This window comes from Chiloscyllium punctatum, chromosome 22 (assembly GCF_047496795.1).
Source record: "Chiloscyllium punctatum isolate Juve2018m chromosome 22, sChiPun1.3, whole genome shotgun sequence".
Taxonomy (NCBI): domain Eukaryota; kingdom Metazoa; phylum Chordata; class Chondrichthyes; order Orectolobiformes; family Hemiscylliidae; genus Chiloscyllium; species Chiloscyllium punctatum.
In genome coordinates this window covers 66,263,835-66,279,692 of record NC_092760.1, presented here as the reverse complement: position 1 = coordinate 66,279,692, position 15,858 = coordinate 66,263,835, and the positions used below count along the sequence as shown (strand labels likewise).

The following is a 15,858-nucleotide window of genomic DNA, read 5'->3' as shown; positions in this document are numbered from 1 at the left end:
GCTGCAGAATTCTTAGCCTCTGACTTATCCTGTAACTACAGTATTTACATGACTGGTCCACAAGATAGGGTCCTTCAAAAGCATGTTTTCAAACTGTGATTTCTACCACCTAGGATAACAAGGGCAGCAGATGCCATGGGAGCACTACTGCCACCTGCAGGTATCCCCCCCAAGTCACACACCATCCTTTAAAATTATTTAATCACTCCTTTCCTGTCATGGAGTCAATATACAGGAACTCCTTTCCAAACAGCACGGCGTATACCTAAAGCACAGGGACTGCATTGGTTGAAGGAGGCAACTCACCACCACTTTCTCAATGTCAATCAGGGATGCACAATGAAATGCTGGCCTAGTTTACAATTTCCACATCCCATTAATGAATATCCCATAATAAAGCACTTTGGGATTCCTGAGGACATGAAAGGTTCAAATGAATCAAAGTATTTCTTTCATGTGAGCGTCTTTCTTCAGTTTGTTTTATCCTTATATTCACACAAGGGGTTAAATTATTGAATAATGTGCTTTTGCGTGAACTCTCCTGCACCTTTTCAAATATTCCATACAGATGTTGTGTCAATATTCTATTCATTTTTTGTTCTATCCTCATCCCCAAATAAAGAGCAAATTTCCGCAACCTATTTCTTTGTTCTTCTTGTTCTTTATGCCTCAATGATCTCACATCTAATTATGTTGCGATTTTGGACAACTGACAAATACAATACAATAATGTAAATTGCAATCAGCTCTGTTCTCACAAAACACTAAAGCATGTGTTGAAATAGCAGAGAACCAGGAAAAAGGGCACTAAGTGGCCAACAACAAATATATTACAATGCTTGGTAATAAATGATACCAATTTTGTGTTATTTTAACAGGTTTTTAAAACTATACCAATTATAAATTTCCTCCCTGCAGTGTTATGAATATGTGGCACACAAACATGTGGACGCAATCTATTGTGTTAACACAGGAACCAGAGCCGCAACAGCTATATAATTGCAAACACGCACTAATGAATGGATTAGATCAATTAACTGAGTGTCAAGTTACAGTATCTGGCTGTAGTTAATCCACCAGAGGCAAATGGTTTAACATGATTTGTTTCACAGCTCTTTTCAAATGCTACCTAAGTAACACAATCTTGATGCCTGTTCCTCAACAACTTCAAGAAAGATTGCGACAAACTTTCCAGTTTTATCCTCTCCTCAGAAAACCTCTACGAAGCACCATGGATTATAATAGTAAATACAAACAGAAAATCTTCTCTACTCATTTGCAACATCTAGATGCTGATGGTCAGGACGATAATCATCATCTCACCCTCAGTTGCCTTTGATTGTTGTGGGGGCGAACTGCCTTCTAGGTCAATTAGAATGGAGGTAGCACAGAAAAGTGGGAGCGTGGCTGATTAGATTAGATTCCCTACAGTATGGAAACAGGACCTTTGGCCCAACTAGTCCACACCTACCCTCCAAAGAGTAACCCACCCAGACCCATTCCCCCTAACTAATGCACCTAATACTTCGGGCAATTTAGCATGACCAATTCACCTAACCTGCACATCTTTGGACTGTGGGAGGAAACCGGAGCACCCAGAAGAAACCAACGCAGACACGGGAAGAATGTGCAAACTCCAGAGTCACCAGAGGCTGGAATCGAACTCAGGTCCCTGGCACTGTGAGGCAGCAGTGCTAACCACTGAGCCAGCGTGCCACGCCCATGAGAGAACCAGGCAGCATTGACAGCAGAACAACATGGATAGAAATGAGGTAGGAAAATATTCAAAAAGTGGCATCATTTTGAAATCAAATCTGAAGGAGGAACAGCAAAACCTGGGCATTTTAAGATAATCAAATGGGTTAATGGTCAGTAGGATGATTTGTATTGTATGTGCTTGATCAACAAGTGATTAATGAATTCATTAAACAAAGAAGCCAGAAGTAAAGAAGCATGAACATCAGGGACAGAGATAAAAACAATTCAGATGATGCCAATACAAGGGAAGAAAAAGCTCAGCTCAAGAACATTTCTGCTACAGTCAACCAGAAGCCTTAGAAATTGAGGCATTTTAAAACACCAATTTTAAACTCCTGCTGAAAATTAAAATTATCCTGGTCTGTCTCTGATCTCTGTGCTTCTCAGTCTCTGGAGCATAAAACAATCAAAAGAAGATGTACAAAAATAAATTGTTACAGATGTCAGAAGACTGAAACAAAAACAAAAAATGATCAAAGTATTCAACAGTTCAAGCAGTATTTGCAAAGAGAGAAACAGCTAACATTTTGGTCAGAACAGACAGTGGTCATTGATCTGAAAGAACAACTTTGTTTCCCTCTGTCAATAATGCAGCCTGATCTGCAGAGTATTTCTAACACTTCCTACTTTTGTTTTCAAGACAGGTATGTCTTCAACAGGATGTATATTTTTCTTCTCCCACACAGATACCTTTTCCATTAAAAAAAAATTTAAATAGAGTTGCTCAATTCAAAACTGTTTTTTAAACCTCACTGTAAATGTCATGTAACAGATGTGGAGACTTGTGCCCTCAAGCTGTTATTCAAGTAAGTTGAAAAGGTGTTTGGGCAGAAAGAGCTAGGTGCAAACAAAAATATTAATACAGCTAACCAAAGTGCATCAGAAATCAGGGGCACTGCACAGGGATGGGCTTCCAACAATTCTTCTGTTCATTGGCTGCAACTTCAGATGTGTGACACGATAATGTAAGAAATGCTAATGGTGTTTCTCCAACATTTCTCCAGGTCTTTCAAAGTACTCCTGTATTTCGAATGCTCTAGTTGGCTGCAAAGTAGGGAAAAAAAGAACACTGGGATTCCTAGAGGATTTCACCACTATCAGGACATCCAATGGCAACAACTCAGTGGGAAACATGGCAAGGTCACACAAATGTGTGAATGACCAGATAATCCGTTTCAGTAACATTGGCCGAGGGACAAACATTGGCAGCAATACCAGTGGATCAACAAAAAGGAAAAGAAACAACCAGTGGTGACTTGATCCAAAGGCAAGTAAACGGAATTAGAGTCAGTAGCCCTAGTTAAAGACAAGCACTGGCAAAGTGGGTGAGATGCATCTTTGTGTATTTGATGTGGAGTGGTTCTTACCTGAATACTGCTCTGTGTGTTTGATCTTTTTCTTCTCCATTTATTGTACATGAAAATAATCCAAAGGATTCTGCACCTAATAGAAACAAACAAGTTTAAATGAACTCATTTCAACGCCATTGCATTTAAAATAACCAAACTTTACACCCATCTGCTAAAATGCTAGTTTAGTTACTCTACACATATCTTAACCTCAAGTTTAAACCTGTCCAGGCACTGGCAACTCTTCATAAGGTGGTGGAAGCAGATTCAATAGTAAATTGCCAACGACAATTGGATTAACGCTAGAATGGAAGAAACCCGACAGGGCTACTAAGAAAGAACAGAAGGAAAAGGGACTAATTGGATAATTCTTTCAAAAGAGACAGAATAGGCACAACAGTCCAAATGGTGAGAAGATTTTATTATTCCATACACTATTTTAACAACACTGCTAGGTGAAGAGGCTTTCAGAGGGACAGGTCAATGTTGTTAAGAATTTTGCACAGACGTCTTTTCCTGATTTTAACAGAGCTTATCACCTCAGTAGAAAATAGTAGAAAGACAACTATTGGATGAACAGTTTTTAATCTGCTAATACTGAATTACCTAATGTGTCAATTGCAAGGTCCAGAAACAACTATGACAGAATTCAGATCCTTATGAGATTTTGATATTGTTTCCTTCATCTTCTGAATACTTTGGTAAGTAGCACTGAGACAAGAGATTCATGCAGATTCTATACTTGATTCGCAATCCTCCTAACAGCCTTTTTTCTTCTTGCACTACAGATTTATCATGCACCAATACACAAGACCAATTCCCAGCCTCTGATTGGAGGTCCCAACAGCCAATAGCTAATTAGAGAAAATGGAAAAAACACTTTCTAATGGTGCTTTGTAATTTTTAGAGACAGGTTTCTGTAAAACACTCCCTTGATGCACCAAACTTTACCCATTATGAGGTATGCCTGACAGTGAGCCGATACTAGCCTACAAATTCTGAACTCATTGCACATGGAATGAAAGGAGCTTTGGGAAGGATTTGGTGTGAACGATTCTACCCCTAGCCCCAACCTTTGAGTACTGAAGTTCTAATAAGAGTGGGGAAAACAGGAAGTAAATCAATATAAAATAATTTGTCTTGACAGATGTTGCCAGACCTGCAGAGATCTCCAAAGTACTTTGCTTTTATTTAGGAGAATTAATTTATCCATCATCTTCAGTCATGGAGACTTGACAGGCTCTTTGAAAGTAGACTCAGCAATGCATAGGGCCATAGAAAGTATCATATCGGAGACCCAGGAGTGAAACTCTCAATATCATATCTTGCTGACTCATTGACTGGTCAATAACATTATGAAAAAGGGTGTCATTACTGGAGCAGATTAGCACAGCTCCAACAACGTTCAAGAAGCTTGGCACCAAGCAAACCAGCTGACTTGATGGCATCACATCCACAAGTATCCACTCCAATGATTCAATAGCAGAGTATACTATCAATAAGACGTACTGCAAAAGTCGGCCCAAAATCCTTAGATAGCACCTTCCAAACCTCCAACTACTTCTATCTAGAAGGACAAGGGCAGCAGATACATGGGAACACCATCACTAAGTTCCCCTCCAAGCAACCCACTATCCTGATTTAGAAATATATACCATTCCTTCTCTGCCGCTGGGTCAAAATCCTGGCATTTCCAGTGGGTCAATCTACAGCAGGTGGGCTGCATTGGTTCAAGAAAGCAGCTCACCTCACCTTCTCAAGGGCAACAAGGGAAGGGCAATAAATGCTGGCCCAGCCAGTGATGCCCACATTTTATGGACAAATTAAGAACATTTATTATTAAATCATTTATCATCAATCCCTAATGTCCTTGAGATGATGGCAATGAGCCATGTGGTCTAGGTGCAGCAATACTGTCATTAGGGAGAGTTCCAGGATTTTGACCCAATATCACGGAAGAACAGATCTGTATAGCTCTGAATCAGGACATTATCTTGTTAGGTAACTTACAGTAAATGGCATCACCATATGTTCTCTTCTAGGTGATGGATGCTGCAGGATTGGAAGGCTTTATCAAAAACCATCTCACTTTACGCAAACAATTCTGCTCTGGGTTTTGTGCAATGTTCCAAAGCACATGCAATCTTGAGAAGCAATTCAATTTCTACAGAGGTCCTTAACCTCGAGGTCTCAACGTTGAATTCAATATCTTCTGACACTGGCCTCATGATATTTGTTCTCCGCTTTTCTTACGTTCTGTCCTTCTCCCACCCACCTCTTGTTCCAAGCACAGCCTTGTGTAGTTTGTGCCATTTTTATTCTGCACTTAGACAGGACAAACTTTTCTCCCTTTCATGGTTTAATTTTCACCGCTTTTTCTCCTTCTCCACCGTTAACTTTCGCACTGGGTCTCTGCCTCAGTCAAACATATATACAAAAAAACATTTTCTAATATCTCTCTGTACGAAGAGTCAGACCAGATACCAGATTTGAAATGCTGACTCGGCTTTCTCTCCACAGATGTTTCCAGACTGGTGGAGTTTTCCAGCATTCACTGTGCATGTTTCAATCAAACTCTGTCTACACGTCTAGGGCAGTCATTCTCATGTCAACTCGGGAATTCATCTCTTTAGTCCATACGTGACCCATGGCAACAATGAGGTTTAGAGCAGAAGGGGTTCTGTTGCTTTTGTTACTTCATGCTATGTGATCACTACTGAGGATGACAACATGTATTGACATTCTACAATTGTCCTTCAATAAGGTGACAAATTGCTTCATTCTTGAACTTCTGAGAGTTCATCTGGTATTAGTAAACCCTCAGTGTTACTAAATAAAAAGACAGAGTTCTACACTTAACTGAACAGCAGTGAAGAAATTGTAATGCAGTTCCAAGTTAGGTTGGTATGCTGCTTGGGGAAGAACTTGGAGGGTTTGGAAGAGATTGTCAAAGGAAACTTAACATGTTGCTGCAATGCATCATCCATATAGTATCCATTGATGCTACCTATAGTGGAGGGATTGAATGTTTGAGGTAGATAGGGTATCAATTAAGGGGTCTGTTTTGTTTTCAATGGTGTTAACTACCTGAGCAGCTGCAGCCATCTGGGCAAGTGTATTTCATCAGACCCCTGAAATTTGATTATACAATGAGGAATCAAGTGGTGAGTTACTCACCACGCAGTTCCCAGATTCTGTCCTAGTCTTGTCACCTTGTGGAACCCAAATTGAGCATCAGTGCAGAGGTACATTGTTGGATAGAACAGTTGGTTCTGAGGTACAAGTCTTCAGTATGACAGCCAAGATGTTGTCAGGACTGGTGGCCTTTGCGAGATTCAGTGTAATTCTGTGTTAGAGCCTCAGGACAATGCTATCTGAAGTTTAGATCTGTCCAATGTTGGTCACTTGGCCTGATGGTAAAGGTAAAGTAAGGGGTATTGAGCAAAAAGTTTTACAGTGCAGAGTGTGGTGGAAGACAACAGAAGAATAAGTCATCTCATTTAAACGGACAAAGATTCTAAGAGAATTGGACTTTTAACAGAGGTCTCATCTGCCGACTTAGGAAACTATTTTGAGGAAAAACAGATGTATTCTTTCCTGCTGTGCCAAAACAAAACTGAAACAAATATTGTGGGAGTTTGCATTGTGCTGATTGGTTGCCGTGCTCCTCTATTATAGCATGATCACATTCTTAAGTGTTTTATTGTCTTAACCTCCAAACTTTACAAAGTGGTTCTTATGATCGTATGATAAATACATCTTTTCTTTTTCGGTCTCAGTCAGAGAACCATATACTACTGTAGGGGCCTATTGAGTCTGTACTGTCAAAAATACACTGCTACCTACACCAGTCTCATTTTCCATAGACCTTGAATGTTATGGCACTTGACGTGCTTATCCAAATACTCAGAAAAGGTTGTGGTTACCCACCTCAACTACCTCCCAGACAGATCATTCTCGACCCCCACTAACCTCTGGGTAAAACGGGTTTCTTCAAATCACTGTTAACCCTCCTGCCTTCCACTTTAAAAGTGTACCCCTTGTTCTTGACCAACTTTCTATCCATCCTGCCCATTAGAACATAGAACATTACAGCGCAGCACAGGCCCTTTGGCCCTCAATGTTGCATCGCCCTGTGAAACACATCTGAAGCCCATCTAACCTACACTATAGAACGAAGTAATGGTCTATTAGCCATTGTTCTCCTTATAAAAGGTTATGCCCAAGTTAGACTCAATATATGCAAAATTCCCATGAACCTGAAAAAGGTGCATCATCATTACTGACATACAACTCCAGTTTTATTTACTGTCCCTTTTGTAGGTTGCTCAATGTTCTTCTCTTCCATCACCCCCAACCCACTCCATTGCACATGTCTATTGTTGACCACCCCATCACCGGAGATAAGCGTCAATTTGCACTGGTACTGTCCCAGAAAAAGGGAAGCAAAGAAATTCAAACATTAATGAAGAGAGGAGTCATATGGAACAAAACCAGAAGTTACTGGAGAAACTCAGCAGGACTAGCAGCATCTGAGGGAAGAAAGAGTTAATGTTTCATGTCCAGTAACTGTTCATTAGAACTGATGGCTGAAGACAACATTACAGGGGTGGTGGTGGCCTGAAGGGAGAGGTGAGTAGATAGATGGAGATGGAGCCCAGACAGAGCATGTAAAATATGAAATAAACAGGGAGATTATAGATGGCAGACTAGGACAGAAGAAAAGCTGAAATAGTGATTGTCATAGCAAGTAATGAAAAGGGCTGGTGCTGGGTATAGTAATTATTGTGGTGAATTTCACAATCAGAGAACAGCACAGAATTGAAGCCACTCAGTTTAGAGTCTACATCAGCTCTTCAAACCGAGAAGTCTACATAGCCCCACTCCCTTTCTCTTTCCCAGATTCCTACATTTCTTTTCCTTGTAATATTTCTCAAAAGTTGTCTTCTAAAGCCATCTACTGAATCTGTTTCCACCACTCCATCAGGCAATGTCTTCGAAATCCTAACCAATGGCTGCTTAAAGAGGATTTTCCTCGTTGTCTGGTTGTGTTACCTCTGTTCCCTTAAATCTGTGCACTCTGGTCATCAACTTTGCAACCATTGGAAATGGTTTCTTTTTAGCTATCTTATGATCCAGCTAATTATTATGCAAAAGAGGTCAGTCCCCAGAACAAAACCTAGCCTGATAGCCCCCAAGTTTCAGTTTTGTTTATCACATTCATGACAAACTGAACATATTCATGAGATGCTGCTAATGTACGTAAAAGAAACCAAAGGTATTGCACATAAAAGGGAGATTAAAAATATCAACTAATTACACTTTTCAAGATCTGCTTGAAATTTCTTCTGACAAATAAGTATTTAGCCCTTTATCTTCAACACACACCTTACAGATACTCACACCTGAGTGGAGGGTCATCCTGCCTGCTCTTTGAAAGCTTCTTGTTCAATTGGATGGCTGGAATTGCTTTCTGGAGATTTTTTCTTCAAAGACATCTTTAACACTTTCAGAACAAACACATAGGTTTTTCATACCCTCAGTTTCCAGACATTTGCTGGCCAATCTTCCATCTGCAGACAGACTCACTGACTTTGGTTGTTTTCCCCCCTCTTAAGCAAATTGGGACTTTTCTCCACCTGCATGGACTGTTTTGAGACTGCTAAACTGACAATACTGTTTCTTACTCTAACTGAACACGGCCACATTAACTGACCTTCTGGTTGGTCGTGTCTTTGAGATACTAGAGCAACATTTATTTTTCCTCTCTATCCTTATTTCTAATGCAATGAACCATTCACCTCAAGATATTTAAAGACCAATAAACAAAAACACTTCAATAACACTCCCAGAATAAATCAAAAATGAAATTAAAAGCTATGTCCTCCCTTGTCGACAAACAATATAGAAATACAAATCAAAGTTAAAGCTAAACATTGTTCTTCACTTCAAAATTCAATTTTCCAAATAACAATATACCACTGATCCTCCCAGTTATTGTATCAACACCGTTCATGATTTCAAAAGTCTATATTGAATCTCTGCTTGGCCTCTCTACTCTGGTGAGCATCTCATGCAGACAGGAACACAGTAGAAACAGAGGCTACAATTGACCCTTCGTCTACTTTGGATGAGGGCTCTACAATTACAGGAGAGGCACTAATGGAATTTAAGTCTGTTATCAAAAACTAGGACTTGTTCAAAAATCAAGACTGATGTTCCAGGACAGTACTGGTAGATTACTGCACTGCTGAAAAGTATTGGCTTTTGGAAAGGTTAGATCCCATCTATCTCTGGATAGAGAAGAACCATATCACTTTCAGTAAAGAGCAGATCAGTTCTTCCCCAACCGCAGTGTCCTGGCCAATAGTCACCCCCCCAAATTAACCATGCCTCCCATCCAAAGACAGACTATCTGATCACTGTCATATTGCTGTTTGGAGTGTGTTAGGTTTTGACTGACATTTACAATTCCCAAGCACAATAGTAGCTTCGCTTAAAGCATTACATTGGGTAGAAAGCATTTTGTGATATTTGGGAATCATGAAAGTCACTAGATAAAGGCAAACCTTTCTTTCCTTTTTCAGCTTGGAGTAGTAAATTGCAGCCTTGCTAATGATGCCTGTATTCTAAGAATGATTTCAATAATGGTGAGCACATTGCAACGTACACCCTGAGGGAATCTATGAAACAACTCCTACAGAGTTTCATCCTTGAGGCTTGGGAAAAAAAAAATCCAGGCAAGCATCAATATTCAGTATTGAGGGAATGAGGGCACCTTATTCAGGTGGGCTTGAACAAGCACGTGGCATTATTCAAAGAACAAGAGTCGACTTATTTTCCTGGGTACCATGTTTTACTTAACCACCCAAAATGGAACAAATTTATCAGGCATTTAATTTGTTTACGGGAGCTTGTTGTGTGCAAATTGGCTGCTATGCTTCCTATAGTATAACAGCAACTACACTTCAATTACCTTATTAATTATAAAGTATTTTGGGATCCCTGAACTTTTGAAAAATATTTACTAATGACTTTAGGACTCTGGAGTAAACCTACGATAAAATGTCAGAGTTGTACTTCACTGGGCATAAATAGCACAGTGTGGTTGTTGTTAAAAAGGAGGAAAACACTCAGGGAACTAGGCAGAAGCATAAAATCTAGCCACATGAATGTTACAAACATTTGCAGAGATGCATTGGAGTAAAAGAACAGTATTAGTGGCAGGGTTTATGAAATAGCCTTTCAGTAATGTAACAGTAAGATTAAAACTAGAGTTGTCTCTGAATTGTAACATTTAGATTCAATATGTAATTCAGTGTCAAGAAGAAATCCAAGCTTGAAGACAGCTGTTGACTTCACCTTCTCTTTGAGGAGTCTGTCTTGAATCCTTACTAATGAATATACATAACATAAATATAAGTTCTTACCATCAAAGTACAACAATAAGCATTTTACTGCAAACCAATTGGTACGTTTCAACGCGTCACCCAATAACCCCACAGTCTGTTTATAACTAATAGCTCTGAAGCACATTTAATCAGCTTTGCCCAATCATGGTGAAATGAGCAAAGACCATCAGGGGAGGAGAAAGTGAGGATTGCAGATGCTGGAGATCAGCGTCGAAGGTGGTGGTGCTGGGAAAGCGCAGCAGGTCAGGCAGCATCCAAGGAGCGGGACAATCGATGTTTCAGGCTTAAATTCTTCATCAGGAATGAGGCTTATGGACCAAGGGGGCTGAGAGATAAGTGGGAAGGGGTGAGGCAGCTGGGAATGCGATAGGTCAGAGAGGAGGATGGAGCAGATAGGTGGGAAGGAAGATAGACAGGTAGGACCATTCAAGAGGGTGGTGCTAAGTTGGAAGTTTGGGATTGGAATAAAGTGGGCGGGTGGGAAAGAGAAATGGGGAAACTGGTGAAATCCACATTGATCGCATGTGGTGGGAGTTGTTGTTTGTGGGGTATATTGGCCACAACACTGGAGAACTTTCTTGCTCATTTTCTAATAGTATTATGGGATCTGAAGCATCCAACTAAAGGTAGATGGGGTCTGTTTCCTCAGGGCATCTGAACTGAAAGAGGGCCCTTCTGACAGTGCAGCATTCCTATAGTACTGCACTGGAGTACATCAACCTAGATTATTTGCTTAAGCTATTTCTTCATGAAATAAATCCAGCTGAACAAAATTGACTTATCGTTAAGGCCATCATTTTCATAAAAAATGGAGGAAGTTAAAACGCCAGAACTTTGGTAAAGAGACAACATTTGCAAACTGTTCAAACCACATTTGATTCTTCAGCCAAAAGCTGCTTCTGCTACAGTGCTCGCGGGGGCATGTTGGAAACTCAGAATTGGAATTCCCCATCCCTGGGCAAAGTTTAAATTCAGGGAAGCAGTCTCTGCATGGGATAAAGGTCGCAAACTGTCTTGGATTACCCTGGGGATAGGAGTGGACAGCGAATCAGGCAGGTTTAAAAAGCAAGACGTGCACTTTTCTCAATTCTCTTAACTTATTCCTTAGTTGCAATTAAAATGTTGGATATGGTAGAAAATAGACCAGTTAACTTGGAAGGGTAACAACAACTTGCATTTGTGTGGTGCATTTAGCACAGTGAACCATCCCAAGGCACTTCACACAAGCAATGATACAGACATACAAAATGCAGAAGGGGCTCAACAGGTCAGATGCTGGAAGGATGTCTCTATTGCCTGGGATGTCGTGGAAGTGACATCACAGTCAGGAAATAGAGGAAATGACATCACAATAAGGATCTGCCATTTAGGACTACGGTGAGGAGAAGTGTCTTAATCCAGAAATTTAGGAATAGTTCCAATTCTCTATCCCAGAGAGTGTTATGGATATTCAGCAATTAAATATATTCAAAAGAGATTGATGGATTTTTGAGTACTCAAGGGAGTTAAGAAACATGGGGATTTGAGGGTAGAATCAGAGTCCCTACAGTGTGGGAGCAAGCCATTCGGCCAACTGAATCCATATCAACCCTCCAAAAAGCATTCCACCCAGACCAATACCCCCCACCCTATCACTGTAACTCTGCATTTCACATGGCCAATCCACCTAGCCTACACATCCCTGCACACCTTGGACAATTTAGCATGGCCAATCCACCTAAGCTGGACATCTTTGGCCCGTGGAAGGAAACTGGAGCACCAGAGGAAACCCACACAGATACAGGGAGATGTGTAAGCTCCACACAATCAGTCTGGAATCGAACCTGGGATCCAGGTGTATTGACAGCCAGCAGTGCTAACCACCATGCTGCCTACAGGTAAATTACCTGTTGTGATTTATTGAAGTGAAAAATGGGCTTGAAGGGCCAAATGGTCTATTCTTGCTGGTTTCTAACATTCTCATTACACGTGTTAAGACCGGAGGGGATTTATTGGGCAAGTTAAGCCTGGGACCCCACATCATGAGGAACTTACTTCTGGAACATTACACATGTATCCCTGCAGCCACACTGTCAAGTCACTGAATCCCAGAAAGGAAATAATTGGAAGCTACTTACTGGACGTCCTCGATCTTCCACTCATAAAAACATTGAGGAATTTCTTGGAGAAAGGAATATCTGCTTCTGGCGTGGAGTCTTCTGACAGACAGATCGAGTCCCTCTTCGGCACACCCTCCTCGTATTCCTCCCCAATTGCAGACTCGTACGGCGACGTAACACAGTTGTCATAGACGGTTGCTGAATCGCTGTCATCACTGTAACCTGAGTAACAGTGCTTTAGGCTCACCAGCTCCAACTGCATGTTGTCATCCACAACCAGAGTGTATTTAACAGAGTCATAGGACAGTGCACTGTCAGAACTGACTGAGGTCCGTGGACAGAGCTGCTCTGCATTGAGTGAGGTTCGTGGCAGCGAGCAGCTATGGGATGTGGAAAGGCAGGAGAGCACTTCGTCCTCTTCACTGATAGATGGTTTTGGGTTCCCCGGCAGGGTCAGGCAATGGGCAAAGTCCACATCTGAGCTGATGGACATGCGGTTCTCGTTGGACTGAGAGAGGAAAGGCTTCTCGTTTTCAGACGAGTCAGAGTTCCTTTGCACCGGAGTTAGGTAGATCTCCTCAGTCGCCTCAATTGGCACCTGGGTTTGGTACTGGATGTGCTCATCATGTAGGCTTTCGCTATCCTTCGCCCGCTGGTTAGAGGCAGCCGCTGTCACAGAGCATCCCGTGGTTTTGGAAGCTGCAATCTCGCTCTGTCCTGTTGGCGCCCGCCTGCAGGTGCTGACCTGGGAAGTTGATGTCCCTTTGTCAGTGGTGCCACTTGCTGGTTTCACCTCATCTCCAAGGCACCCGTGAGTGGGAGTCACATCTCCTATAACACAGGAAAGTTTACTCAATGTCCCAAACAAAAGAAGCCAATCTTAAATAAGCAGTTGCTCTATTCCCTAGGTCACTGGATTGCCTTTAAAGAGAAAGTTATCCGCTGCACTGCTCAGCAAACACTCCCTCCTCTTGTCAGTCAAGAGTCACAGAGTACTGTATCACCTGCATGTAGCCTAGGGACTGGATTGATGAAAGGAATAAGGAAGAGCAAGAAGGGAGGAAAAACACAAGTTGTAAAGTGGGAAAAAGACATAACAGGAAGGGGAGTGCAGTAAGAGGCTGGAAGAGCAAAAATGGGGGCAAAAAGGGAAAGAAAACTGAGGGGAGGAAGAAAGGGAAAGGAGGATAAAGAAAGGGAAGAGAGGAGGAGGAAAAGTTGGAAGAGAAGGACAGGGGACAGAATTGGAGGTACAAGGATATTGAGAGTGGGAGACAAACAAATGGACAAAATGACAGACACAAAAGTTTTGTTAAAAAGGGTGAAATGTAGAATTCCAATCTTCGTTTTAAAAATATTCAGCTCTTTGCAAAGAATGGTGTTTGAAGCTCTCTCATGTCTCTCTGTAGACTTCAGACATTTGCAGAGTTGAGAGTCCAAAGGTATGCAAGTTAGGTGGATTGGCCATGCTAAAGTGTCCAGGAATGTGCAGACTTGGTAGATTAGCCATTAGAAATGCAGGGTTACAAGTTAGGGAAATAGGTCTGGATGGGACACTGAGCTTCAGTGTGGACTCAGTGGGCCAATTGGCCTGTTTCCACACTATAGGGGTTCTATGATTCTCTCTAGTTAAAAAAAAACCATAAAAAGTTGGACATACATCTCAAAGTGAAATTGGAATGGCCACTGGACAATTGATGCAGAGACTCCAGTTTAAAAAAAAAGAGAGTCTGGATTCCAAAATGTCAGCTAGTGGAACTTGTAATCAGTTAATAAATCTGGCATTAATAGTTGGTCCTAGTAATGGTGAAATGGTCTCCAATCAGTAATGGTCATAAAATCCAGCTGATTCATTAATGGTCTTCAGGGAAGGAAATTTGCCAGCCTCACCAATCTGGTCCACATGTAATTCCAGATTATCAAATGCCTTCTGAAATTGCCTAGCAAGTTCACTCAAATCAAAGGAATGAAGAGGGGTGATGGACACAACAAATGCTGGCCTTGCTGGTGATGGCCACATACTATGAGAGAATATACAAACTAAAACATGATTGTGACATGTAGAGAGTGTGCTGCCTGGAACTGTGATGGAGGCAGATTCCATTGAAGCATTCAAGCGGGCATTAGATGATTATTTGGATAGATGTGGTATGCAGGAATAGGAAGAAAAAAGGTAGGGATTGGCATTAGGTAATAGAACCATTGGCAGGCATGATGAGCCAAATGGCCTCAATCTGGCTGTAACAATTCTGTGATTTGAGCAGAGAAGGTCAGGAACACATTTAAAAGGTGTGTTTAAAGTCTTGAAATGGGAGACAAAGCAAACAAGGAGAACCAGTTTCCACAACTGAAGGTCAAATACATGGAGACACAGATTAAAAGGTCATTTTCAAAAGAGAAAGGAGTAGCATAAGGAAAGACTTTTTCATATAACAAGTGTTTGGGATCTGGAATGTACTGGGCTGACAGAAATAGATTGAATGGTAACTGCTGAGCAGGGAATTGGTTAGATTTTGGAGGGAAGGTGAAGTAATAGGACAAATTGGCATTGGAGAAAAATTCTCCCCCATCTTGTTACTTCACCAGGGGAGTGCTGGGCAAGAAGGTCCATGGGTGACCTACACAACTCGCCAATGATTTTGGCCCTAGTGGTCAAGAAATGGCCACTTAAGGACCTCAACTCACCACATCCCCAGTTGCTTGGTCCCATGAGATAGAAATTGGAAGCATGAGTGGCAGAGGGAGAGTGTGGCCTCTTAAAGCCACATCTCTTCCATTGCCTCTGATTGACCAGGCCCCTCTCCCAATATGATCCCCACTCCTTCAGAAAGAAAGAAAAACGTACCCTCTCATCATTGGATTCTTTGGAGCTGTAGGTCTCGTACAACCCTTGATGGGATGGGCTGAAGAGCCTCTTTCTGTGTTGTAAAAACTCTCATTCTATGACTAAATCCTATAATTTGTGTGGGGGGAATGGAACGCAAAAGTAAGGGTGTTATACTTCTGCTGTCATGCAGGGCATTGGTGAGACTGCATCCGAGTTATTGTGTCCGTATTGGTCGTCTTATTTAAGAAAAAGGGTGTAAATATACTGGAAGCAGTTCAGGGATGGCTCATTAGGTTAATCCATGGAATGGATGAAAAGGCTGGATCGACCAGGCTTGGATCGCTAGTGTTTAGCAATCGGAGATGATTGTTTCAATCTCCCCGTAGGTCTTGACAAGATGCATGTAGCAAGGA

The 15,858-nt window shown here is 41.5% G+C and overlaps 1 protein-coding gene across 6 annotated transcripts in view; it reads right to left on the bottom strand.

The window, feature by feature from the left end:
* mapk8ip1b (mitogen-activated protein kinase 8 interacting protein 1b) overlaps positions 1-15,858 on the bottom strand; it is a 156,777-nt gene that overhangs the window by 26,162 nt on the left and 114,757 nt on the right. For all 6 annotated transcript variants that reach the window (XM_072592559.1, XM_072592562.1, XM_072592561.1 and 3 more), the window contains 2 exons: positions 12,637-13,449; positions 3,126-3,201 (listed from right to left, as the gene is read on the bottom strand). In XM_072592559.1, the coding sequence (XP_072448660.1) occupies positions 3,126-3,201; positions 12,637-13,449 (889 nt within the window). The remainder of the gene's footprint in view (positions 1-3,125; positions 3,202-12,636; positions 13,450-15,858) is intronic.